The 12,665-nt window shown below is 39.0% G+C and overlaps 3 protein-coding genes across 5 annotated transcripts in view; all 3 read left to right on the top strand.

The window, feature by feature from the left end:
* LOC127606928 (gamma-aminobutyric acid receptor subunit alpha-2) overlaps positions 1–10,029 on the top strand; it is a 44,332-nt gene extending 34,303 nt beyond the window's left edge. For both annotated transcript variants that reach the window (XM_052074964.1, XM_052074963.1), the window contains 3 exons: positions 4,682–4,834; positions 7,033–7,235; positions 8,185–10,029. In XM_052074964.1, the coding sequence (XP_051930924.1) occupies positions 4,682–4,834; positions 7,033–7,235; positions 8,185–8,493 (665 nt within the window). In that variant the 3' untranslated portion in view covers positions 8,494–10,029. The remainder of the gene's footprint in view (positions 1–4,681; positions 4,835–7,032; positions 7,236–8,184) is intronic.
* Positions 1–12,665, top strand: part of LOC127607743 (uncharacterized) — a 207,336-nt gene that overhangs the window by 19,847 nt on the left and 174,824 nt on the right. The window lies entirely within an intron of this gene.
* guf1 (GTP binding elongation factor GUF1) overlaps positions 11,291–12,665 on the top strand; it is a 105,394-nt gene continuing 104,019 nt past the window's right edge. Inside the window, 2 exon segments of the mRNA XM_052074369.1 lie at positions 11,291–11,701; positions 11,785–11,896. Of these exon segments, the coding sequence (XP_051930329.1) occupies positions 11,516–11,701; positions 11,785–11,896 (298 nt within the window). The 5' untranslated portion in view covers positions 11,291–11,515.

The raw sequence follows: 12,665 nt of genomic DNA, 5'->3' as shown, positions 1-12,665 counted from the left end.
TGCATAGCACACTTTATATACAGATCACACATCTAAAGTGAGCTGAAAGGGAAGTGTGTTATTTAATCCGCAGTATTTCATGCTGCTAACGGGGACCCTGACATTTCAGGGCCTAAATAATAGAAGGAAGGGTGCGAGTTGTGTAAGTTTCTAGGTCTTGGTGATGTGTATTGTGAGTCATTGCTGCAAGGTCTTGATTTACTGAGACTTGAAAGAGAACAGGAATGTGACATTTTAAGGAAAAACAACCCACTGGTCAACAGCAAATTTGAATCTGAGATGTTCAGAATGTCTATTCTCTATATGTAATTTTGATGATGGTTTTAAAATATCTGAACTTTTTTTTTGAGCACATCAGGTTTTTGAGATACAGTATATTTTTCTTTTTAAATTTGACCTGTAAAAGCTTTTCACAGTACACATTTCACCATTCGTTGTAATTTAGAGCTATGAGGTTTTAGAAAAAAAATCATCTTTTTGTAAACCTTACATCATAAACAGTTGACTATATTTCACTTTATTATTATTATTATTATTATTATTATTAAAACCTGATGTGCTAGAGAAAACACAAGGGCAGATTCTGAGTCAGCACAAAAATTATCTAGAAGAATTTAGTTGCATCTCTTTAAAAATAAAATAAAATAAAAATAGTACTTCATAAAAGGCCAACATCATGAACATTTAAAATTCCGGTCTTCAAAATGTTTTTTTTTGTTTTCAAACGACTGATGATCGTTGATAGAAACAGAGAAGAAATAGTCCCCTCTGTGAGCTGTCACTGACCCGCGGTGGAGGGGTTTGTGTGTCCCAATGATCCTAGGAGCTTAGTTAAAATATCTTGGGGCTTTAAGCCCCTCGTAGGGTCACTCATGGCAAGCAGATCCTAAGTGAGCAGAAAAAGCACGGCTCACGGACAAATGGATGACAAAATCGGATGCTGTTTTCTCTTGCCCAGACGGGGTCCCACTCTGGAGCCAGGCCTGGAGATGGCACTCGCTGGCAGGTGCCTGGTGGTCGGGCCTACACCCATAGGGCCTGGCTGGGCTTATGATCTGTAGGCTCTGACTAACAATAGAAAAGTGAAAATTTCATGTGGTACTTCTGATGATCTTTCACAGCATACTGATGTGCTGCAACACATTGGTTGGGGATCACTGGTTTAGAGTACCGGTATTCACTTTTAACAGGCGGAACTAGCTGGAGCAGGGTACAGATTCGGGGTAGCATTTGTTGTGGTCAAAGCACAACCACCAATTATTTGATCGCATGATGGAGGACATCATTGCTGTGGAGAGCTTGCCAAACGTTTGATCTGCGGAGTGAGAAAATGTAGAACTATACCACCTTGAGGGGATGATGCCCATTTTCCTTCCGAGGGCGGGTTGCTATGGTAACACTCTTTGTAAATGGATATGCTGTCAGGCCCAAGATGGATCATTGGGGAGATGGTTTTGTTTAGTGGCATGCAATTACTACCATTTGGAGCATGAGTATAGTTTGGTATAGCCAAAGCATGCACAGTATTCAACAGTCCTGCTGAGTAAAAGCTATGGCTGGTTTGTTTTAGGCTGCTGGTTCTTTCAGAGTCTTTGGTTCTACAGATACACTCATAACACTGGTTTGGGGAAATGACCTTGCACTGCGAGTCTCTGGCATCAAGGTAATGAGGTCAGAAAAAGCGAGCTGTGTCATCAAGTGGTCTTTTTGGCCACGTAAGTCGAATTGTCACAGTGGGGGCAAAGGGACTGGGACGTCTGAATGGGTGGCTTCGGAAGATCCTCCGGGGATAGATTTTCTTACAGAATCTTACGGCAGGAAGAGTTTGGTCCACAGAAGCCATGTTTCCTGTGGTGGTGCGCACAGTTTTACGTTGCATGAGGACCACTTTGCCTTAATTATTTTTCAGGGCTGACTAATATAGACACTAAAAATGCTGGAATGTCTTCCTCACCCACCCATCGGCTAGCTGTGGATTTTGAGCAGATTGGGTCACTTCTTGCCAGGTTAATTATCTTGACCCAGAAGAGTGTGCTGAAGATTGGATTTGGGTGGGCTGAGGAAAGAAAAATTGTGTGAAATTGAACCATATAATGATGGGTCAATCACTTTTTGACCAGGTGTATAAACTGTGCCAAACATATCATGTGTGTGACTCACTGTTGCTGACCTCTGACAGAGGAAAGCTATTTCTTTTTCCTCGAAAATGGTGATAAAATTAGTATTACCGTAATTTTTTTTTTTTACCAGAGCAATGCTGATAACCTGGTCACACATTTCATGCCATCTTTAATGTGTCACAATAGTTAGCTTGTATCTTGTGTTGAATGAAAATCTTGAACCAATGTCCTGGATGAAATCCTCAACCCAATGCAATGGAATGGGTTGATGACCCAGCAATGCCTCGGTCCTTTTTGAACCCAGCGCTAGGTTAGCTGTTCTCCTCAATTTGCGTTACTTTTTACCCAGCCGTTTTAGGAGTGTCAGAATGAGTTCTGTTCGAAGGGCCTTGACTGTGTTTGCCACCATGCATGACATCTCTTCACATTGTTTGAACGGCTATCATTGGGTGGTACTGTGACACAATGCTACCTTTGCAGTACGGAGAGACTTTCGATACCTATATGTCATTGTTGTGATTGTATGTGGTTGTTAGTGCCAAACTAGTGTAGCTCATACTACTGCAGAGAAATTCCTTGTGTGTGTTTACATACTTGGCCAATAAAAATGATTCGGATTCTGATCCGATGTATGCAAGAAAATTCATTTAAAGTACTGTAGTCATGGAAAGAAAAACAAAAAAACATCTCCACTATGGCTCGACACCTTCTATGATGAGGATTTAGTCCATAATGTTTAAATGATTTGTCCGAAGGTGGGTGTGCCACTGGCCATGTAGGTGAAGGAGGGGGCCACCTCCATCTCTCTGTGCCGTGTATTTGTGAGCTATTTCTGTGGGATATGAACATGAGATCTTGTCATCAACATCTGTGGAATCCTCTAATTATTGTCTTCCCTTTCAACAAACGATCACAGTCGTCTCCTGAGAAAATTCAGCACATCCTTTTGATTCTTTCCGCTCACACGCTCCTGCTTCCCACCCTCCACGACAGAGGCATCAATGCTAGGATGCAAATGAAATTACACAAGATATCTAGCTCCTTGGGATACCACAAGTGCACTCAATACCTCTAAATTACACAGCGCAAGCGTATATATGGCAACCGAGAAAATGATCTTGCAGGCGACACAATGCCTATAAAATATTTGTAATAATCAAAAGAAATTATGAAAAAAAATCTTTGGGCATTAGCTTTTGGAATTGACGCCAGCGCCGCCTTTCCTCTGCCAAGGAGCAACATGTACATAACTAGGCCTTCATTTGAGCTATGTTTCTCTGTTCTGTTGCCACGGGTAACGCATCTTCTCATGTCTAACCGTGGCGTCTCTTTCAGAAGGCCTGCTTAATGCTGCAGCACTTTCACTGTGAGGCACCCTGCTACTTTTTGTATATGCTCACTAATGTATTTGTCATTGAATTCAATCAATCTCCGAGAATCTAGTCATTAATAGGAAGGCTTCACAATTAAAGGATTTACATCTGTATTTTTTTTTGATTATCAGTGTCAGCTGAGGCTGCCATTCATGACGTTTAGAAGTGACTACAATGTACAGGTTAATACTGTCACAAGTGCGGTACATCTTTCCAACTGAAGGTCTGGAGCCATCTGTACACTTGAGACAGCTTTCTGAGAGATGCATAGATAGAGAGATAATCAACATTGTGACTTTTTTTGTTTGTTTGTATTTTTGTAAAGGGATGAGTCAAAAATGTTCAGGATCAAAAAATGTGTATGCTAATTTCATTTAATTTGGGCCATTGTGTTGGAATATAGGTCATTATACATACATAATTTAAGTTACCGTAATTTAATATTTCATGTTAAATTGTCATGAAATATTAAATATTAAAAATTAAATATTAAATTGTCGTTGGTCGACTGGTTCGCACGTCCGCCTCAAGGTGCACAAATGGTGGTTTGTCTGTGTGTGCCCTGCGATTGGCTGGCAACCAGTTCAGGGTGTCCCCCGCCTACTGCCCGATGACAGCTGTGATGGGATCCAGCACGCTCGTGACCCTCGTGAGGATAAGCGGATTAGAAAATGAATGGAAGGATGTTAAAAATAGTGGTGTTGAAATGCAAGCATTCCTGTCAAAATATTCAGAATGTTCTTGCTACAGGTTAGCATCTCTGGTGGTAGCCAAGATGTCTGTGTGACTTTCAAGTACCGTAGTAGTTTTCCAAAGAACTTCCTCCAAATTGTACGACCTCAGAGACATCCCATTTTAGAGGTTCCACTGTAATATATCTGTCGGAAAAAGTTGCTTAAGGGCTATTTAATATAAATAATTCAAACCAAGTAACGTTACATTGTCTGTAGTACATTGAATTGCAAATGAATTTCCCTCATTTGCATCATTTCATTTCATTGTATTTGCTTATCTCGCATTGTCGATCATCATTTATTCATATTTCTTTCATCGTTTGTTTGACCTTTGTCAACCTGTTATTGTGTGTACTATATATGCTCAATAAAACAAACAAACAATATTTGCTATTCCGACCCAAATCTGCAGCAGCAGTTGTGATGCATTGAACTGACCTCTGCTTCCGCTCAGGCGAATACACTGTGATGACAGCTCATTTCCATCTGAAGAGGAAGATTGGCTATTTTGTCATCCAGACATACCTCCCATGCATCATGACAGTCATCCTCTCCCAAGTGTCTTTCTGGCTCAATAGAGAATCAGTGCCGGCAAGAACTGTATTCGGTAAGAGCGTACATCACTCTTTCACAATCCTCTTCTCATGCTCGTTCTTCCACTGCCAGCTCAACGTTGATCTACAGTATACACCAGGGGTGGGCAATTATTTTCCCAGGGGGGCCAAATGAGAAGCACAAAATATTGTGGAGGGTGAAGTTTTTAACATGATAACAATCAAACCATTCTAGGAAATGTTCATTTACTTGAGCCACAAGCAATTCACTCTGACCATGGAAATTGCCAGAATCGGACTGAGTAAGAATCCTTTCCTTGTTTTTCAAAGTCTCGTAGATTTGAGCCTTTCCGACTCCAGGCGTCTCCTGAATGTTTCGTACTTTGTTACCCGCTTCTTTTAATCAGATACATATCACTTTCCCTTCCATGGACATTACTGTCTCCCTCTTTCTTCGTCTTCCCCTCCCTCCCTGTGCTCTGCAACTTGAAGTAACTGCGCCACCTGGTGTTGAAATACCTGTCATTACAAGTCCAAACGAAATGAATACAATCAAACCTTAATTGTGCACCAATCTTCGGCGGGCCGGATTAAAAACACAAACGGGCCGGATCCGGCCCGCGGGCCGTATTTTGCCCACATCTGGTATACAGACTCAACAAAGCCCAAAGAGTTCAAGCAACGTGGATCTCATGTTATGAATCTTGACTATTGAAACACATAAAATCATTTGAAATCATCTTAGTTTTGAAAAACGGCCATTTGTCAGGACAGGGTTGAAAGAATATAATGTCTGGAAGTACCGTGTCGTGCGGCGAAACAGCAGGCCGAGTGAAAAAGAATAAAAAGGAAATTCAGCCAAGATTCAGCAAGGAGATTTTCCAGTTTTCTTTATTTTCAGGAGTGACAGTTGAGCAGCCCACATGTAGCACTGCTCTCCAAGTTGTCCGGCCTCCAGTGACTTCCTCATTCCTCTTTTAAAGGGAGTTCACTTGAGCTTCAGGCCAATCAGGTCCAAGCAACAATTGGCCCTTCCCAGGTGGTTGCAATTACCTCATCTGAAACAATTAGTGTTCTAAAAAGTACATCAGTTTTGGATGCAAAGAAATGTGCACCTTTCTTCCATTCAAAATCCACAAAGAAACATAATTTTTAATATTTGTCTTTCAACATCATGACATACCGGAGAAGGGTGACTTGAAAAGAGGAGAAATGACCTAAATGCTCGACTGCTTTTTCTATATAGCTGAATTTGTCAACCAAGTAGACGTAATAGGAGTGACCTAAGATTGGTGAGCTCAAGGAAGAAACCAAGCAAGGAGTCAAGTTGTCCTGTCAGATAACAAATTGGCCTCCTAGTTCAACCAGTACTAGACTGAATATTTATGATTATCGTGACTTTTGTGATAAATCTCTTGGCCCTAAAGATCAGTAGTGGCTGACTGTGGCTTTTTTTTTTTATAGTTAATAACAACTACTATGTAAAAGTGGCTGATAGAGCAACCCAAATATCAATTATGTTGGTCATGGCATTAAAGGACACAAGTGTAATCGTCTATTTAAAATTCAATTTCTCAGGTTTCATCAAATATAAATAGGCAAACGTTAGTTTAAATCGAAGGCTTCGGGGACTGTTCAGGTATTTAGTCTTCATTATTTCATTTTCAGGTACTACAAAATGAATTCAGATTTCAAAATTTGATTGGTCCCGTATTTATTTTGCATTGGATCGCTACCGGATTTTGTACTATTTGCACGTGTGTGCTAAAGCAAAGCAGACAATAAAGCTGACGTGATTTGTCTTGATATTTCAAAAACCGACCGGATACTAATAAATTTGTTGACAAATTTCTTTGGTTTACTAAACCACCTTTCTTCCTGTATGTAAGGCAAGGCAGGGTATTGACACATTTCACACAAGGCAATGTGGTTCACACAATCAAAAGTGCAACACCTAAAAGCATTTACAAACAGTTCAGCACATTCAAAGGCGAAACAAAGAGAACAAAACTATCTTATTCAGTTATTATAAACAAAGTATACTATTTTAATGCAATCAAGACCCTAAACATTCAGTAATTTTTCAACAGTGACAAGGTTACTTTTTTTCATTTGACCCAAACATATCCAGACTGAACAAAAGGGGTCCGAAGACCAAGCCTTGAGGGTCCCTTTAGGCCCGTGTGCCCCATTTAACCATGAATCTTACCATATTATCAAGGTTGTTTACTTGATTTCTTTGTGTTTTCAGGGGTAACCACTGTGCTCACAATGACAACACTGAGTATAAGCGCTCGCAACTCCCTTCCCAAGGTCGCATACGCCACCGCCATGGACTGGTTCATTGCTGTCTGCTATGCTTTTGTCTTCTCTGCTTTGATTGAGTTTGCCACAGTCAATTACTTCACCAAGCGTGGCTGGGCTTGGGATGGAAAGAGTGTTGTGACTGACAAGGTGATGAGCAAAAACAGTTTACACAAAGATGACATTACCATTATGTTACACTAAAAGGAACGTAAGCTCAGAAAAAAAAAAATTTAAATTGTGTTACTGATCCTACACATCAAAAGAGTATTGAGTAAATATGAAGATTCTAGATTAGCCTATCATTTATAACGGTATTTTTATTTAGTATTGGATGTGATACATGACATGAAGAAACTTTAATATAACACTTGTTCTTGTTTTAAACATGCACCCGATACACCTACAACTCAAGCCAAGTTGAAATATTTGTTTTAGCATTTATTACTATCTGTCAATTTCCCATTGTACTTTTCCTCATTAGGGTCATGGGTGAGCTGCAGCTTATCTAAGCTGACATTTAGCCAGAGGCACTTTACACTCGTGAGTTTGTAACCAGACAATCACAGTAGTTAATGTCATATTAAAACCTTTATACAATATTAGAATATTTTTTTAAAATGTGAGGTGGAGTGTAGGGAGAATAAAAGAAAACATTGTCGATTGAGTCCAACCAGTTTTGGGACAAAACAACTGCCAGAGTCCTAATAATACCATAAAAACACACCAAGTGTAAAAATAGTAAAAGTACAACAGGAATATCAAAACTACTCACCTTTTGGTCATGCATGTCACCAAGGCGCAGTGCAAGGCCTGCTTCAGATGGCTTCATGTGTTGGTGTTTTCAACAATCTGAACAACTTCATTAACTCGTGTTAATAACTCATAACTCATGACAAATGTGACTACTGCATTTGTCGGGTAGGCGGGACTCTTCACGGAAGCACTAAACATATTGGTTTACATTCCGTTTGTACTTTCTTCTTTTCCATGTTGTACTAGAGAGCTAGAGCAGAGGCTTCCATCTTTTCATCACTTTAGGGTTCAACTGAGATTTGTCTTTTAGACATTTTAGTTGATTCTTTTGGTCTGTCGACAGAAAAAAGAGAGGGCATCTGTGATCAAGAAGAACAACGCCTATGCTGTAGCAGTGGCCAATTATGCGCCGAATATTACCAAGGACTCCAGCACACTTCCAACCATTGCCAAAGGAGGCGCTCTGGAACCCAACAAGGCCAACGAAGACGGCAAGGTCCATGAGAGCAAGAAGACATTCAATAGTGTGAGCAAAATTGACAGGATGTCAAGGATTTTGTTTCCCGTCCTCTTTGGTTCCTTCAACCTAGTTTACTGGGCTACCTACTTAAACAGAGAACCCGTCATCAAGGACATGGTGCCCTCCACTTAGAGGCCGGTTTTAACAAGTTCTGGTCAGGGGGCCTCGGAACCAAATACCTCCAGCAACTGTGTGTACATACAGTACTGTTGCAGAGTGATGTCCTGGATTGCATCGTGATCCTCTAGCTCCACCTATTTTCTACACCGTCTGCGGCACATTTTGACAATTCTGTCTTTTGGAAATGTCTGTTTATTTATATTCCCATTTCAATGTGTTATGACTTCTACTAGAATGTGTATTTCCTTGAAAGTTGTTTGTTTTTCCAGTTGAAGTATGTGACCACCATGATATCAACGTGAACACAACCATTTACAATGATTTGAAGTTAAATACTTAAATTTAGCTGTAATCAACAACATCCGCTTGATGTTTTCTTGTTGTTTTCTTTTTGAGTGAACGAGATTATCAAGGTTACATTTTGATTACGTTTGACTCTTTTCTGTTTTGCCAATTTAAACGTGGCCTGGCTTGTTCTTTCCAAGCCAATGCAAAAACACACTTGTATAGCATTGTTACAGACTCAATGTTTTATTACCTGTGCTATGACTATCGGTATGAGGTTGTAATGAACATAAAAACACACACACACACACAAACATATTCAGTGTATTCTAGGCTAAAATGTACACCTTTTTTTCATTGAAAAACGACAATTTACAGCCAGGCATATTCAAAGCTGAGATATGTTCACGAGACAAGCCTTAAGATACATTTTCACATATGACCACTAAGGGAAGTAATGGTGGAGGAAAATGTAAGAGTAGTTAAAACGAACAAAAAAATAATAGAGCGAGGGGAGGGGAAAAAAGGGCCGTGGCTTGTGCGGTGGACATTTTTTGATCGCAAGTAAACAATCTTACCTTAACCTTATTATCACCAGTTATCTTTCACAATTCAGTGTTTTTCAATCAGATGTTTGTTTTTGGCGAGGAAATAGTTTTGTAGCGAGGTGCAAGACTAAACCAAAACAGTACATTTGTAATATTCTTGTTACCACATAGTGTATGAAATATTTGTGCCGTGTTCATTAAATTTGATTTATATTTTAATTGCTGCAGTAACTTGAAATGACAAGATTTTAGATGAACTGTAAAAAAAAAAAAAAAAAAAAACGGTGACAGACTTTTTTTCTCGTGTTGTATTGTGAGAGGATACAGCAATGTTTTATTGTGGTGTGTGTGTGTGTGTGTGTGTGTGTGTGCGTGTGTGTGTGTGTGTGTGTGTGTGTGTGTGCAGCATTTCTACTGGCACTCAGAGAGGATAGTGTTTTCTGAAGAGAAATAACCCCAGTCGAATATCAGTAGCCACATATTTTGCATTTCCTTTCAGTAATTTTATCTACTGAACAACAGTCTATTTTTATTTGATTGTTTATTCCAATTTTGCATGGCATAACAATCTTGCTTGCTTTCTTATCTTGCCCAACATTCCTTCTTTGCAGATTTATTCTTTGGCATCTTATTAAAATTCTTATACATTTCAGATAAGAATGATTGTTCACAAGGTCGATGCGCTCATTTTCTAATAAAACATATCACCTGAAAATGATATACTGTAATTACTTGTTATTTTGAGGATTTTTAACACTCTTGTCCTAGTAGTAATTCTCTTAAAACTGCTGTGACTTATGGGTTGACGTTTTGATTTCGGAAAAAAAAAAATCTAAGACGGTCAAACTGTCAATGTTGTAAAATCCTTAGAATCACGGCAGGCAATTTTAAAACAAAGTAAAACAAGCGTAAAAGTAAGTTAAGCACTGCATATTACGATATCGCACTCAATCCTCCCAACATTATTGACGGAGGCGCCAGATGGCGTTGAGTCACGTCAAAGGTTTTACATTTTTCACAGTGTCAGAGCAGTACATTTTTACAGCCTCATAATTCACATGGTTTCTACTGTAATTGTAGCATGTTGTCAGCACCCCTCTCTTCTAAAATTAAGATCAACTGTTGATCTTGAACTTGAAGAGGAAATTTAATGACTAATGATGCCATTAAAGTTAGAGATAAGCAGTTTGTTTTGAATTTTGTTCGCTTACTTAACCGTGATTTTTGGCCTACACATAATACAGTTCTAACAAGTCCATACGAATAACTGTGATGTGGCCTCGATGGAAAAAAGTTTGACATCAAGCCAATACAGTACAGCCTGTACAGCAAGTGCGTTTTGCGCTTTTTAAAATCTCTAACGATATCTATCCAAATGAATAAATACAATTAAACAAATTATGACCAATTTATTAATGAAGTGGCCATTAATTTGTCATTATTTCACAATGCACCAACATATTAATCATTAATGTGCATTAAAATGTCTGAAAGCATCCATATCACAACAGATCAGTTATATTTTGAAGAATGTGAGGCGTAACAGGCGGACAGGAAGTGGGTCGAAAAAAATGTACTGTATATGTCGTGCAAAGCAAGAGCGCCATCAAGAGAAGCAGATTCGTTACCATAGAAACTGGCATTCGTTCTTTTTTTTTTCATTCAGCGGGTTGAGTAGGCAGGAGTTCCAGTTCTCCGACGCATGCAAGTGTTAATCGGGTCTTAAATGCATTTGATGGTCTGTATTATCTGGACCATTCTGTGATTATTTTAATACATAATAATTAATTAAAATAATTATTTCTCTCTCTCTCTCTCTCTCTCTCTCTCTCTCTCTCTCTCTCTCTCTCTCTCTCTCTCTCTCTCTCTCTCTCTCTCTCTCTCTCTCTCTATATATATATATATATATATATATACTGTATATATATATATATCACTGCGAAGACTCTATTTCCCACAATGCGTTGCTGCTGGAACGTCGACCAAGATGTCAGCGCCCAAGAGGTTGGTGTCCGGGGTTGTTGCAGGACTCTAAGCTTCCAAAAAAAAAAAGTCACGATTTAACAAAATAATTATATACCTCCATTAATGTGAACTGGTGTGACCCTCTTAGCATCGTTTGCAACATTTTATTATATTGCGTGAGCAGTGGATATTTTGTACTTTACTTATCTTGATCACGTTGTGGGATTTCTAAAGAAATGATTGTTTCTGTCGTGCAAACGCCACTGTCACCATGTGTTTTACTATTTAAAATGTGCAGACGGAAAATTCCAAACCATATTATGAATTATTCCGTCTTAAAACGTTGCTGTATGAAGAGGCTGCCTGTTTTTTCGAACATTTTCAAGCTGCAGCTCTCGAATCTCAGCACACAAAGTGACAAGGTAACACCACCTGTGAAATAAAACGTCTTGTTTTCCATTTAGAGTCTTGTAGAGACCAAATTTTGTCTTATTGTGTCGCGTAGGAAGTCATTGACCTATCCGAGTTTCCTGTGGATAGAATCAGGAATTTTTGCATCATTGCACATATTGACCATGGAAAAAGCACACTGGCTGACAGACTATTGGAAATGACAGGTATGTTTGCAAACATGGCTGGATATCGAACCACCGATCAGCAGTTCCGATTGATTCTTATTTGTATATTCAATTTGAGATAGACAGCTCTTTTTCGACATGTTGAAAGCAAAATCATTAAATTGCATTGTTGTCGTTTTAGGAGTACCCGAATCACATCTTAGTTTTGAGCACATCACCACAAAATTGTTTCTAAATTTACAACACGCGTGCAAAGTCTATCGAGATCCTGTACAAACCTTGTTAAAAAAGTAAAAAAAAGACACTGCAGACGACAGTCAATACATCAGCATCTTGTTCAATGTTCCAAATAGTCATGGCACAATTTTAGATTGTGACGGGCTTAAAAGTGAGCAAAAATATTGCAGTGTCACCGTACTAAAATTACAACTCTACATTTACCTTTTTGAAATATTTGAGTGAATACAAACATGTTTCAATCTATTTTATTTGTTAATAAATATAGAATATTGAGTACAGAAAAAAAACGTGTAACATGTTAAGTGTCAATAAATAGATGTTAACCTTCCTCTGTTTTGATTCTTGTTAGATAGTACCCGCTGGCATTTTTTTTAAACAATGCACAGGGCAAAAAGTGTGCGTAACTGCCCAATGTGGGAAAGTTAATTGGAGGTCGCTTGTTTACTCAACTTTGCAAGCAGCCCATCATATTGTGCTCCGTACAGAAGTGCCCTAAAAAAAAACAAGAGAAGAGTTCATTACCGGTGACGGCCAGTATTAGCGCTCAATGAAACGTTGATTTTTGAGA

This window comes from Hippocampus zosterae, chromosome 1 (genome assembly GCF_025434085.1).
Source record: "Hippocampus zosterae strain Florida chromosome 1, ASM2543408v3, whole genome shotgun sequence".
NCBI classification, from domain to species: domain Eukaryota; kingdom Metazoa; phylum Chordata; class Actinopteri; order Syngnathiformes; family Syngnathidae; genus Hippocampus; species Hippocampus zosterae.
The sequence above is the reverse complement of the archived record's forward strand: the minus strand, read 5'-3'. Positions and strand labels throughout refer to the sequence as shown.